This window comes from Parasteatoda tepidariorum, chromosome 9 (genome assembly GCF_982258835.1).
Source record: "Parasteatoda tepidariorum strain Cologne lab strain chromosome 9, Ptep-v5.0, whole genome shotgun sequence".
NCBI classification, from domain to species: Eukaryota; Metazoa; Arthropoda; class Arachnida; order Araneae; family Theridiidae; genus Parasteatoda; species Parasteatoda tepidariorum.
The window spans coordinates 58,961,417-58,977,000 of record NC_141763.1 but is presented as its reverse complement, the minus strand read 5'-3'; the positions used below and the strand labels follow the sequence as shown (position 1 = coordinate 58,977,000).

The 15,584-nt window shown below is 33.0% G+C and overlaps 1 protein-coding gene across 1 annotated transcript; it reads left to right on the top strand.

Annotated features, from left to right (window-relative positions):
* The first annotated feature begins 1,547 nt into the window (after positions 1-1,547).
* Positions 1,548-2,617, top strand: LOC139426842 (uncharacterized). Its single transcript, XM_071186944.1, has 2 exons — positions 1,548-1,914; positions 2,277-2,617. The coding sequence occupies exons 1-2, from the start codon at positions 1,548-1,550 to the stop codon at positions 2,615-2,617; spliced, it is 708 nt and encodes a 235-aa protein (XP_071043045.1).
* The last annotated feature ends 12,967 nt before the right edge of the window (positions 2,618-15,584 follow it).

Sequence of the window (15,584 nt, the reverse complement as noted above, 5' to 3'; positions counted from 1 at the left end):
TCGAAACATTAGGTTTCGATGCTCCAAAATGAAAAGTAGGCTGTTTGGTAGATGTTAGCGCGAAAGGAGTATCAGTTTGTGTGCTGACAGAACAGTAGGTTGCTTTTACAGCTGCAGAATAGGATACGCCCGGACGGGGAGTTCGAGCGGTAACCATTCGCCTTGCTTCATTAAAAGTCAAATTTTGCATGACTTTAATGGTCTGAATTTCTTTTTCTTGTGACCATTTTGGACAATTCCTGGAGTAGGCCGCGTGATCACCCTTGCAATTAATGCAAAGGGGCGGTAACTCACAGGAAGTATCGTCATGGCCACAACCAGAACAGCGAGCACAAATGGGTGTGCTACGACAAGAGGCCTTTGAGTGACCAAACCTTTGACACTGGAAACATCTCAAAGGGTTTGGCACGTATGGTCTAACCGGACAGTTATACCAGGCAAGCTTGACTTCAGATGGCAACTTCGGAGTAGCGAAAGTAAGAATGAGATGTTTCGTGGGAACGAGTTGGCCATTCCTACGAACCTTAATTCTTCTTACAGCAATAACATGTTGATCGCGCAATTCATCTACAATCATTTCTTCTGTGTCATCAATAAATTCTGATTGCGATATCACCCCTCGTGAGGTGTTCAGAGTCTTATGAGGTGTGACGTTTACTGAAAACGAACATATACTTTTACAGGTTGATAGAGTAGTCGCTTGTTTTTCAGATGATACCTGTACTAAGAGGTCACCTGATCGTAATTTTCGAACAGACGTTACTTCTCCTAAAACAGAGATAAGAGCTTTGCGTATCAAAAATGGGGATATTTTACTAAACGAAGTGTTAGAAACAGTGGGATTTAACAATGCTATATTAAAATAACGAGCATATTCACACGGTGATAAAGGTGTTCCGCTGTTTTTGCTGTGGTGTGCAGAACTAAACACCTTGCCGTCATTTTCCGCCATAGAAAATTTCAAAGACTTCAACTACCAGCGGCACCACCCACCACGGAGTCCAACAAAGGGGATGCAGACAACATATTGGTTCTAACACCAATACGTTACATACACCAATGCTAGCCAATAGTTATACGCCCGCGAGTCACCCCTGAAGCAGCCTCCACCCTTAACGAGGTGCCCAGCAAGTGACCCCGGACTTGACCTAAGCCAACAGATGATGCTCGTGGCAAGCCGGTTGATGCATACAGGCTAATATGCACCTCCCGTTTACCTGAAGCAAGGGCCGAAGCAGTGTATTGGGGTACCAAGATGCCCCTCAACTACCAGGATCCCCTTTTCCAGGGACACGGGTCTCCACGCACGGCAAACACGCGGGTGGTCTCTTCCCATCTGGGTTCGACAGAACAGGGTGGTAATCGAACGCAGACAAAAAGCCCTTACCAGTAAATTCGGCAACCACGACAAGGGGGAAGAGAAAGGAGAAAGTAGGAGGAAAGGGAGAGGAAACGGAAGGGAGGATAGATCACTAGGGTACCCCGGGGAATGACTCCCTGTGTCTACCTAAAGAAGGTAAACCCCCTCAGGGGTTGAAATTGATCAAATGTCAAGTTCATTTCTTGATTTTGAAGAGCAGGCCAGAGAACAGCAAGGTGATGAAGAGTTACAAAATATTCAGAAATATGACAAATCTTCTCTCAACCTGAAAAGCATGCCATTTCGAGCGTCAGCCACTGAGCTGATATCTGACGTGTCAACCGGATCTCCCAAACCTTTTGTTCCTGAAAATTTTCGAAGAACCTTTTGTGAACAATTTCACAATCTTGCACATCCTGGTGCTGCAACATCTTTCAGTTTAATTGCATCCAGATATGTTTGGCCTAACATTAAAAGACATGTCAAAGAATGGGTCAAAAGCAGTTCTGCCTGTCAGCGTTCAAAGATACACAGTCATACAAAAGCACCCCTAGGTACATTCACCTTACCTGATGCAAGATTTGCCCATATACACATAGACTTGATAGGTCCCTTGCCCTGATGGAAAAGTGAATTGTCTCACCATCATCGACAGATACACCAGGTAGCCTGAAGTAATACCTTTGGCAGGACATGATGGCTGAAACTGTGTGTCGTGCAATGTTCCATGGCTGGATATCTCGTTTTGGGTGTCCTGCCACCATAACAACAGATCAAGGCAGCCAGTTTGAATCTTCTCTTTTTAAAGAACTAACCAAATTCAACGGGATAAATCGCATTCGTACCACATCATTCCACCCTCAATAGAATGGTTTGATAGAGCGTTTCCACTGAGTTTTAAAAAACTCCAATAAAGCTCACGAAAACGTTAAGTGCACTGAAACCATACCCGTGATTTTACTCGGGTTACGAGCTGCTGTCAAACCTGACATAAAAGTTTCCAGTGCTGAATTAGTAGATGGTATGCCTCTTCGGCTACCAGCTGAAATATGCTCAGACACCCCTTCAGTACCTTGTGACTATCCCTTTGTGCAACAATTACAAGAGAAAATTAGCAGCATGAGACCAACACCAACATTTGCTCACGGTCAACAGAAAATCTTTGTGCATCCCCAACTAAAGGATTGCACCCATGTATTTCTTCGTGTGGATAAAATTGTCCCACCGTTAACACAGCCTTACACTGGCCCCCATTAAGTTTTGTCAAGAACTGATAAACACATTACCATCGAGAAAAATAATAGATAGGGTTAAGCCCGCATTGATTTTTAATGATTTAATTAGTGAAACTAATGACTTAGTCATTGGTAATTCTACGAGTGATTTTCCAAGTTTGCCCGCACAACAACTGACAAAATCTGGAAGACGAGTACGTTTCCCCAAGAGACTTATCACTGAGTAAAAACAAAATGAAACTTTCCCTTTTTTTTGCCAAAATGTGATAATATTGTGATATTTTCTTCACCAACCAATATGTTTCATACTTTACCAACCTATTATGTTAGTGTTTAATCGGAAATTTCAGCTTTCCATTTTTTTATTACCCAAACTATTATGTCTTGTAACATGCATTCCAACTTTTCATAATTTTTTTTCTTTCAGCGTACTTTGTATTTGTTAACATTGTATGTCTCGGTAAGGCCTGTGTCGTTCTGTCGATTCTCTCCTTCACAGGGGGGATACTCATGTGGCAACCAACCTCTCATTATAATATAAGACCTGCCACTAGACGGCAGCAGTTAATCTTCACTGTAAGCTGCAAGCACAGCGTGTCTCTTGCACGATCAATAATTTCCCTTTAATTTGTGAGTACCAATCTTATCTCTATAGGATTTTACCACTTCCTGGCTGTCCTGAGACAATCATCGAAAACGAGTGGACTTATTTAAGAGTGTTCATCATTAAACTAAATTTTATCGTTTATGGCAAAGCTATTTATACAAAACTATTATGGTAATAAATATTTAAATAATTATTGTCAAAAAAGTATATTTTTTCTTTCATTCATTTATTTATTTGTTTTAAGAAATGTAAAAATGAAACTTAGGGAGTTCTTTTTACATATTTACTCAATAGTATTCATCCCCACACCCGCTAGACTAAACTCGGGTAGACTATATTTGAGGGTGCCCCTTGATTCTCGCCAAGTTGTGATCGCCAAGCTGGGCGATGTTGAAACCCAATCGTGATTCTGATTGGTTTAGATTTTAGCGTTATTTTTAAATGTTTAACGGTATATGTAATTTCAGAGGTCTGTTAGTTCTACGTTGAATACCGGCTGGTAAGGTTATTTTTGCTTCCCGTCAATAAGATCGATGGTATGTGGGCAGTCATAAATTAGGGACTTTTTATGTGGCGATGGAGGTACACAGATTCTATTCATGATAAATTTAGGCAGTATCTAACTGCTATTAAAGAATTCGGTGCACCTAAATCTGAGGATATTCAAGCTTAACGAAGAAGTGAGTTATTTTTTTTCCTTTTCTTTCTGTGCTTACTTCTGTTATATTTGCTTTATGGAGACATATAACAGTACCTAAAAATGTGTCTTTCATTAATTTGAATTGCGTTGTGAATTTGAATAACTAGTTAGTGGAGAAAAATGATTAATATTCCTTGATAATTACTCATCACTATCGAACCGTTTCATTAATTTAATTATGAAATTAATTAAGAAAAAATTAGAATTAACAATTTACTATTCTAGTTCAAGTCTAAATCAACACGTGTGGATCGACACGTGCTTCACTAATACTTAAATCTAATTGCATCTAGGCTTAGATTTCTTAATAAAATTATTTATCTTGATTTAATATTTTATTATTTTTATGCAATCAAAGTAATTCAAGCATTTTCCTCCAAATAAATTATTTAAGCTAATCTAAAATCAGGTTCGAGCCTGTCAGGAAAATATTCAAATATATAACTAAAAGCTACTAAAATCACAATAACTGCCTAAAGTGAATCAATTAATAACTGCTAATAAATGAGAGTTAAGTTTATATAAAATTACAATATTTATTGAAAATCATATTAATCATGTTCAGCTCAAACAATTAAGTATAACATTCCTCATGTGGTTTAACATTCTAAAACAATTAAGTATAACATTCCTCATGTGGTTTAACATTCTAATTTAAACATGACAATGAAAATCATTACTAATCATTTTAATACAATAAAAAAAGATTCTCTGGAGCAGGGAAAGATAAAAAAAAAATATTAAGTTTTCATTTCATATTAAGTTAAATTAGCACGAGCACGTGGCACAGCTACCACGAAGTTAAGTTTAATTATTAGAATTACTTATTTGATAGGATCCTACGGATTTAATAAATAAAAAAAAATAAATTAGTTTATTTAAATTTAGCGTTAAACGAAGCAATATGAAAAGAAATAGGAAAACTTATCGTGATGTCCATCGGGAGATAGGGACGCGTCCGTTCCGCCGCGTTAACTTGATTCTGACCCTGCAGGCGCCAGTCACGACCATCACCTCGGGAAGCTAAGAGAGAGAAAAAAAAAAACTCTCCCTTCGTAGATCGCGCGCCACACCGTCCACGCTGCACAGGTTCGATGACGACATTATTTCGTCACAGCTATAGCTACTACCTATTGGTGGTTCGCTCGTACGTCAGAGCGGGAAAAAGAGAACTTGAAAACAGGGAATAAATAATTAATGAAAGGGATTTAGGGAAAACAAACATTACCTGCTCCAGGTTGAAATAATACCTTAACCTGCTTCCAGAGATTTAATACCCTAATATAATACATAGTTTTTCTTCATTTCCAAAATACTTGATTATACATTCACATACATTATGATGTCTGGCTTTTAAAGCAAAGCCCAGCGATATAACATACCAACCGGGTAAGGGAAAAAATATATATATTATGTACACAGACATACATATATATATTTTTAAGCAAAAGAAGACTTTTTCAAAAAAAAAAATTTTTTTTTTTTTTTTTTTAAACTTTCAGACTGACGTCACATATTATAATTTGAATCTGCCTTATTACCAAACATCATAGATAACATATCATAACAAATACAGTAAATATGACATAACCTTAGAGAGGGGAGTTCGGGGATCTGAGGGGAGGAATTGCACCCAAGAGGACAAATTCTGGAAATTGTCTTAGCTAACGAAACTTTGTCATTGAGGATGAATTTTTTTATTAAGTGTTCACAAAAGATCCTCTTCTGTTTAGCATTTCACCTGCTTGGAATGTATCTGTCATCTTTCGAGGATTCACTGAGGGTTCCTGGATTTAATGGTTTTTCAGGAAAGGAAAAAAAAAATCCGGGATTCAGAGTCAAATACGTCTGCCAATCTTCCATCATGTTTTTGGTTTTTGAGTACTAGTTCGGTGTGTGTTGAGGGTTCCAGGCGCCATGGAAGCCTTTTTCCATCATCATTGCTTTGGTAATCAACTATTTATTCCTCGAGTGGCCAATCCGGGGATTTCAACATTTCATCACGTTTAGCACTGAAGGGAAAGTTGTCTTGTAAGGTAAATTCTCTCCTTTGCCTCACAGTTGATCAGGCTACGAGAGCAGTAGATAGGAATTTCCTTTCGTTTCAGGTCTCTGTCTGGTCTTACTTCTTTTGCAGTTGGACCACAAAATAGTCAACTAGATTATCTGAGTTAAAGTTTGTGTTATGAAGAATTTCTTAAGGTGATTCATCATGTTTGACAGTCCTATCAAGAGTTCTTTCTATTTGGAGCTTTCAACAAGATTTCTCAAGAATTTCTGTTGTGAAGGGAACGGTGAGGGGAAAATGGAAGAACTTATCCTCAAAAGATACAATTCCAAGCTCAGAAAAACCCAAACACCCAAATTAACATTTTTAACACATATACATAAAAACATTCGTACAAAAATTTATGTTACTTTTTTTTTTTTTTTTTTTTTAAACCTTATTTGTTTTGTTTTGACCTTAAGTTATAACCATGCGTGTTGTCTTTTTTAGAGTCCAACACTTTTACAGCAGTCTCAAAGTTGTTTGAAACTTCATCAGTATTTCTTTCTTCAACTAATAAGTTAGGGAACTCTATTCGCTCTGGTACCTTTACTATGCGGTCAACATGTACCAATTGTGTCTTACTGATATCCCTTACGTCTTCGATTTCAAAGTTTACTGGGGATGTCCTACTTTTAACCCTAAAAGGACCTTTATTTGGTTTCGCGAACTTTCGTGTTAAGCCTGGCGAAAGCTGGGGAGTGTAAAGATACACAATATCATTAACCTCTATATCTTTTATTTTGCTAACTTTTTCACGTTGCTTTTCTTGTTTTAATGCTGACGTTTTTAAATTTTCCTCGACATTTTGGAACGACTTTTTTAATCTCAAGGACAAATCGTATACATACTCTCGATGATCAGCATATGAAAATGTTTTTTCATTTGTTAGAACGTCTTTTGGGAGTTTAATTTCGCGTCCATATAGCAAAGCAGCGGGGGAATAACCGGTGGAAGAATGGATTGCGCTTCGATGTGCCATAAGTGCAAAAGGTAAGTGCCTATCCCAATCGTTATGAGTCTCATTAACCAAATGACTCAAAGAATTAATAAGCGTTCCGTTCAAGCGTTCGACCACTCCGTCTGTTTGCGGATGGTAGCTGCTCGTCGAATGTTTTTTAATACCTAGATATTGATATACTTTCATTATTGCCTGGGAGAGGAAGCTGGTTCCACGATCAGATATTATTTTTGATGGAATACCGTGACGTGAAATGAACTCTTCAAGAACACGTGCTACTTCATCAGTTTTTATGTTAGGGGTTGCAAATGCTTCGGGATAACGTGTAAAATAATCACTAATTACTAAAATAAATTTATTTCCGGAATACGTTACGGGGAGTGGACCCAGAGCGTCAATTGCTATGCATTCCATAGGCTCGCTGGTAACCGGAATTCTCTGGAGGGGAGCAAGTTTATTTGGTTTATGGGCCTTTTTTCCAACACAAGATTTGCAGGTTTTTATGTAATTCATAATATGTTTATACATCTGAGGCCAATAAAATGATGATTTAACTCGTTTTAAGGTTTTCGTGAAGCCTTGGTGAGCAACAGCTGGGGAGTCATGACACAGATTTAATATTTCGGGTATTAATGTTAAGGGGATTACTAATTTATCGGGATTGCCTTGACTATTATTACTTTTTAGAGTACAGAATAAGTGTTCATTTTTAATAAAATAGATCACGGGTAAATCACCTAGATCACTACTGTTCGTTTCGATTAGTTTGAATATTCTGCTACAATGGGGGTCTTCTCTTTGATGAATTTTTAGTCTTTCTCGGAATTCTGGGGAGAAACTAGTACTCACAATATTATTTGTACTTTCTACATACCTAGATAGATAATCTGCTGTTAGATTGGATTTCCCGGGTTTATGAATAATCTTATAGTCAAACTGTTGTAAGGTCATCACCCACCTCGCAATTCTAGATGTAGGGTCTTTTACATTTAAGGCGTAGGACAAACTAGCTTGGTCACAGTATACCGTGAAATGTTTTCCATATAAATACTGTTTAAAGTGGGTAACACCAAAAACGACACCTAACATTTCTTTCTCAACTGTCGAATAGTTTATTTCGGGATTTTTAAGTTTTCTACTGGCATATGCGACGGGATGAAAAAATTGATGTTCATCTTCCTGACACAGAACGGCGCCTAACGCATATTTAGATGCGTCAGTGAATATTGTAAATGGTTTCTCGAAATTTGGCAAGCTTAAACAAGGCTGTTGTGTTAAAACAGTTTTTAATTTATCAAACGCGGATTGCGTTTCAGGAGTCCATTGAAATTTACAATTCTTTTTAGTCAATTTAGTTAACGGCAATGCAATTTTTGCATAGTTTTCTATAAATCTGCGGTAAAAACCGGTAACTCCAATAAAGGACCTAACATGATCAGAGTTTTCGGGAACTTTAAAATTTTCTATTGCACTAATATTATCTTTATCTGGGAAGACTTTACCGTCGGTTATTAGGAAACCTAAATACTTTATCTTTGTTTTTAGAAATGAGCATTTTGATGGTTTTAATTTCAATTTGTGTTGGCGAAGACGTTCGAAAACCAGCTGTAATTTTTTGTAATGCTCTTCTTCGGTTTTCGAGGCTATTATAATGTCATCCAAATATACGGCTATTTGCAAGGGTTTTAAACCTGATAAAATTAAAGACATTAATCGTTGGAAGCTGTTTGGGGAGTTTTTTAACCCAAAGGGTACCCTATTCCATTCGTAGAGACCGTGCTCGGTGGCAAAAGCGGTCTTATATCTGTCGCTAGGATGAATTTTCATTTGAAAAAACCCACTGCATAAATCTAATGAGCTAAATAACGTTGCGTCAGCCAGATTATCCACCAAATCGGTAATGCAGGGTATGGGAAACGAATCGGGTAAGGTTTTTAAATTTAATTTCCTGAAATCGGTGCATAAGCGGTATGATTGATCTTTTTTCTTCACTAAAACCACGGGGGCTGCATATGGTGAATCACTTGGGCTAATTATACCAATATCAAGCAATTCATTAATTTGTCTATCAAGTTCTTGTTTTAGATGGTGTGGTACTTTATAGTGACGTTGCCTGACAGGAATGTCATCCGACAAATCAACTTTGTGTAACAGCGTTTCACATCCCTCAGATAAATCTGTGACCGAGTGAGCAAAAACATCCTTGTAAACTTTTAAAAATTCCAACAATCTATCTCTTTGTTCAGCATCTAAATGATCAAGCTGAAAATTTCCACCCCAACATTCAAAATCCTCTCCAAGTTGAGCTGTGTCAATATTATTACATTTATCTTTATTTGGTACAAATAAACATTCCATTTTAGCGAGGGACGCGTTTTTATTAATATGGATAGGGGTTTCACCTACATTCATGACATTTATAAATAGTTTATCAGAAGCCAAAGAAACCGTTCTTGCAATTAAAAGATTGTCTATATTTTTGTTGGGCAAAAGAAGTATTTGTTCAGTATGTTTACTGAATTTATGTTTGTTACGAACGGGAATTATCAACTGTGAGAAAGGGGGTACTACAGTCTTTTGGGTCGTAAATAAGGAAATACCTTTTTCGGACTCACAAGTATTACAAGTTTCAGTATTATTTGCATGAGCGAAACTTATATCAATTTCACTATTTCTTAGGTTTCTAGTATTACAATCTAAAGTGAATTTATTTTTACTTAACCAAGGGTAACCTAATATTATGTCATACTCTCGAGATAACCTGGGCAAAACAAAAAATTCTGCAGAAAATTTTACGCTATCAATTTTTAGATCTAAGTTTATTGACTTGTTGATGTTAACAAGACCTCCATTAAAATTTTGTACTTCTATCCTACAATTTTCCTGTTTGTCAATCCAATTAAGTTCTTCTAACATATTCTCTGAAATTAAGTTAATTGTAGATCCGGTATCCACGAGAGCAAAATAATTTAAATTTTTAATGTCTACCTTAACAATTGGTAAATTCTTAGAAATATTAGCGTTAGGAAAAAATTCTGAACTCTCCACAGAAAGTGTACTTTTGTTTGCATTTTCATTATTTAAATTTGGTTCCTGATTTAACACCACGTGAGGGGTATCCACAGAGATAAGTGGTGCAGTTACCTCACCCCTAGTTAGTTTAAATCTTTATTTTTCTTAAAACAATTCTCTACTGAATGACCTATACGTTTGCAGTAATTACAATATGGAACTGGGCAATTCTTTGCTAAATGTCCCAATTTTTTACAGTTAAAACATTTCTTTTCAGACTGATTCTGATAACGATTTCTAGCACTATGTGTTTGACGCGGCTTCTCTCTATATTCCCGATTGTTTTGTTCGGTATCGAGTTTTGTTTGCATTTTAGAAATTGTTAGTGTAAGCTGTTCGATTTTTGTATTTAGATCATCTATTTTGGCTGCTGTATTATCTTCCGATTTAGCTTGAATTGCTGCCGCTAATTGCATTGGCTCAATTAACTTAAAATTTTCCTCAAACGTAAGAGTATGTTTTTTAAATTCATTATAACTATCTAGTGCGGTCGATGCAATTCCTCTTAACAATTCAACCCTTAAACCTTGCTTAGCAGCGGATAACAAAAGTTGTTCTCTATAACTTTCAAACTCTTCACCGCCATTACCTGGAATACAGTTATATGATATCCCTTCTAAACGGCTGAAAAACTGGCGTGCATTTTCACAAGGCAGCTGATATGCCTGTGTTAATTTGGTTATATACGAACACTGGCGTCGGAACCATAGGGGTCCGAGGGGTCCGGACCCCCCCAATAATTGGGAAGCCAGGGCTCATTATTTTGAGAAAATATTTCCGTTTTGTTTCCATAACTTTTAATTTCTCTCTCTCTTATTTTTACAAAGCACAACTTATTATATTATATAATTAAAAGAAAATTAGTAAAAAATAAAATACACACAGAAAAATGCACTGTCTGAAAAAATAAAACAGGTGTTTAGAGAACTACAAGAAATGTCACAGCCACCCTTTCCTTCAATAAGCAATAAAACACTCTTCCCACCATTCCTTCTCACTGCTAACTGATAAAGACGATTCTCCCTCAACATAACACACATAGTCATTTGATACCCAAAAATAGCCGCCTTAGTTTAGGATACGGGAAAATGGTTAGCATTTTTAACTTATCTTTATCGTATTTATGGCCCTGGGCTCTTTTGTCCTCTTTTTTAAAATGTCAAATATCAACAGACCCCTACCTATTCATAAATTGTCTCAAACAGGCAATTATCTAGAATTTCTAGGGGGGATTTCAGTAGGGAAAGATTCTTGTAGACATTTTCTATTTTCTTGGTTTTTTTTTTTTTTTTTTTTTTTTTGGTGGTTTTGTTAAGAAAATTTCTCTGAAATAGAATCATTCTAAATCTTCTCTTACGTATAAGCGCTCACAGTGTTATTCCATCATTATTTAAACTAGACATTTCCAGTCAGTTCGAAATTTTGATAAATTTAAGTAGTAATTCTGTTTACTTTTATATTTTGTTTCATTAATTGTTTTAACTTAAATTATTAGTTGTTATTTTTTTAAATAAAGTTTATTTAAAGTTTTTGCAATAATGTTTATCGTTGGAAAATAAGAAGTCATTAAATAAATTCTGGGGAGGTAAGCAAATGTTTGTATTAAATCACTTACTAATACATTTATTATTATATATTTGCAAGAATTGTTTTATAGTTTGTATATTAAATTTATTTATACAGTACATCATTTCATGGTTTTACTGTTCATTGCGCATGAATTTATTTTGAACGCACGGAGCTACTTTTTATTTATATTTGTAAAATCAATGTAACTTTTTAATTTTTAAAATTATAAATCGAAACTTAGAATTTTAATGACCTTTCTATAACTTTGTTTTCATTCAGAAATTTAATGTCACGTTTATGTTTATAAGGACATTCATAAAATTAATAAAAAATTTTAATTAAAAAAATTATATAAACATTGATTATTTATGTTCAAATATAAATAATTATCACTTACTTGCATTTTAATTAATTAAAACAATGAAGAATTACTTTAAATGCTAAAGTTTCCTAAAAAAATTCATAGAATTTTATTACGGTAAAAAAAACTAATAAAAATATTTTTTTTAAGAATGGGACAAATTGTTAAACTTAATTTATTGTATGAGTGTTTAATGATTACTTCATGTAATTTTATTTATTTTGTTTTTATCAAAATAATATGGGATTTTTAAAGTAATTATTTTGTGCTAATAAACATTTTCATAATTTGGTATTTTCAACAAATATTTTTTCTGAATTAAAAGTAATAATTTTTAAATTTTTAATACTGAAACTATAAATACTGTCGATAGAGGAAGGAAAATAAGAGTACTATGTGTTGTCTTTTTTATTTTTTCGTGTACATTTATATGAAGTTTTTATGGTTACCAAAATTAATCATGCGATCCAAAAAAAAAAAAAAATTATCTCATCTTGTCTGTTGCTTTGCTTGAAAATAATAATAAGAGAAATACATTGAATAAAATGGACATAAAAATTATTCCCATCACAATTATTATAATTTATAATTTCTTCAAAATATGAATACTATAGTTCTGTCAATCAACTGAATAAAATTTTATTTTCCTTTTTAAAGACAACAATTTCGATTTTTAAAACGTTTTGAGCAGGAACAAGATGAGAAAATGGCTAAACTTAAAACTGCTTTAATATTCTTGAATTTCTCAATTTTTTTTTTTTTTTTTAATTTTTTTTTTGCAATTTAGAGTTCTATAAATATATTTATTTTAATCATGATGATCTCTACTGAAACCAATATTAAAGATAGTTTTTCCAGTATTATTATTAATGTTGTATCTTTCATCTCAGAAATCCAGATCAATTCAAATTCATAGTAAAAAAAATTTTTTTTCGTTTAGCAAAACGTATTATGACTTTTTCCTTACATTTTCTTTTAAAAAATTCCGCTACAATTTAAAATGTTAAAATATGCCCCAAAAAATTTATCTCATTCATGATTGTTTAATCACGTAGGATTACATGACATAATATTATGCATTTATAAATTTCATGTCATTCTCATCAAAAACTTTAACAGACAAAATGTTCTTTTCAAAATGAAACTATATTTTTAAGACACTGTGCATATTGGATTTAAGTAACTTTACTTTTACCTCAATGTATTATTTAAAGAAATTATGCTTATTTTTCAATTGAGACTTTTGAAAAAGGGACATACGTGATACATAAAAATGATATGTGATACATGATTACTTCATATATTTTTAATACTTTATATGTTTTAATTTTTTCATATTTTTAATTATTTAATATATAGTATTGTAATAAATAATGTATCAATCAACAGTCTCTCAGGGGCTAAATCTTTTAATTAGTTAAAAATATCAAAAAAATTCAAAGTATTATCAATTTGTAAAGTTTTAGTCGTTTCTATGATACAATTCATTTTTTAATCATAGAATAAATTTGCAGTATTTCATACATTATATAGTAATCAAACACAGAATACAAAAATATGAAAGGTTCAAAAGTTAAAAATAAAATTGATGAAATTTTGTTTTTAAATAATGCTTTTTTATAAAAAATTGTATTAGAAAAAGAAGAAATAATCATTTAATAAAGAAATGGAAAGTAAAAAATTCGAAATAAAAAGTCATATTTTTAAAAACCACGTTTTAGTAGTGGAGAATAATAATTAAGAAAAAAATTTAAAACGAAAAACGTGGGGCGCATGAAATACATAACAGTAATGTTATATTAGTGTGTGTATGTGTGCTCTTGAGAATATGTGTATGTATATCAGTAATTGTAATTGTATCTGAATGTGGATGTGGAATATGCTTTTGTATATGCATATGTATGTAGATGTATATGTGGCTGTGCATGTGTATGAGTAAGAAAGTGTGTATATGTATGTGTATATGTACTGTTATGTATTTCATGCGCCCCACGTTTTTCGTTTTTCAATTTTTTTCTTAATTATTATTCTCCACTACTAAAACGTGGTTTTTAAAAATATTACTTTTTATTTCGAATTTTTTTATTTTGAATTTTTTTATTTTAAACTATGATTTTTTTAATTTTTATTTTATATTTTTAAAAAAATTATTATTTTTTAATTATTATTCTTCACTACAAAAAACGTGGTTTTCAAAAATATATATTTTTATTTAGATTTTTTTTCTTAGTCAAGAGTAGTCAAAACTACTACAAGACCACTACTAAAGTAATAGAACTTTTATTTTAAATTAGGGATACAAAAATCTTTATAGAAAAACAATACCTTTATGACTTTCATTAGTTTTATGCTGATGACAACCAAAACAATCTGGAAATGAATGAGGAAAAACTGGATCCTACCACGTGATTTTTCAGCCAATAAAAATACTCCGACAACAAAAATCTTTTCACCTGACACGTAATAATTTGAAATAATGGAATTGACAACAAAAGACAATCTCGAAAGTAATTTTTTTTTTAAATTTTAATTTTATTTTACTTTGCATGCCTTTTTTCTCTTCATTTTCATGTATTGTCATCCAATTCTGAACTGTGTGCTAAATTTGAAGTTTGTAGCTAGTCGGGAAGTTAGTTTAAAATCGATTACAAAATTCCACCCGGACAGACATACACGAAGGCAAGTTTATATAAACGTGGTAAAATAGAAATTATCAATAAATAAAATATTTATTTGTCGAAATGTTGTTATCATGCACTATTCTGCAGTTTTTGCCTATTTAGCAAAAATTTTACTTACTGAACTCTGTTCTTTTTTATAATTCTAGTATGCTACTATAATTGAAATAAATAGTATTTTTATTAAAAAAATATTTAGCTATTTTAGACTAACAAGCCTAGCTCTCAAGGCAGTTTTTGAGGACAAATATATTTCCTCGCCTGAAGTAAATTACAAACTTACGACTCACCACAACTCAATTTTTAATTGACATTAATGTAATAATTGTATTTGCTGCTTATTCTACTGATTCCCATTTTGAGTCACATTGCACAGTTGCATCTGCATCATCCGGAAAAACTCCCCAGTTTAAATTTTTTATTCATTTACAAGCCGAATACCAGTTCAGCGCATGGGGTAGAAAATAGGAAAGTAAATAATCAATCGATGTTAATCAACATGCACAAGCATGTACCAAAGCAATTAATGAAGTTAAAATAATTTTAAAAAATTATTTATTATTATTTGTTGCTCTTTCCAAGAAATTTCCGTTAGATCAATGTGCTATCCTAATGTTTGAACAAAATTCAATTTTTGTATAATTTTAATTTTTGCATAATTATAATTTGAATAAAAACTTAAAGACTAGCGAAAAAAAAATTCAAAAATAAAAATAAAAGGGAGTTAAATATTATTTTATAATTAATTTTAAAGTTGTTAAAAGGTAACGCAACAAACAGGATTTCTAATTTTGCAATTATCTGAAAAAAGTGGGTTTCAATTGAAGTCAACATAAAAAAAAATAATATTTAAGAAATGTAAAAATTGAGAAGCCTGTGTAAGAGTCTTTTTTTTCCGAATTACTTCTACTATTCTAGTTTTCATAGAAGAAAATAGTTTTTAACAAAGTTAGGTATATGTTTTATATTATTGTAATCTCGTCTTTTATCACAC

What these genes read in the sequence shown, in the direction of transcription:
- LOC139426842 (XM_071186944.1), top strand. Translation starts at nt 1,548, where the DNA reads ATGTCAAGTTCATTTCTTGATTTTGAAGAGCAGGCCAGAGAACAGCAA. An exon ending in TCATACAAAAGCACCCCTAG is followed by an intron (nt 1,915 to 2,276) that starts GTACATTCACCT and finishes ACTCCAATAAAG; the next exon opens with CTCACGAAAACGTTAAGTGC.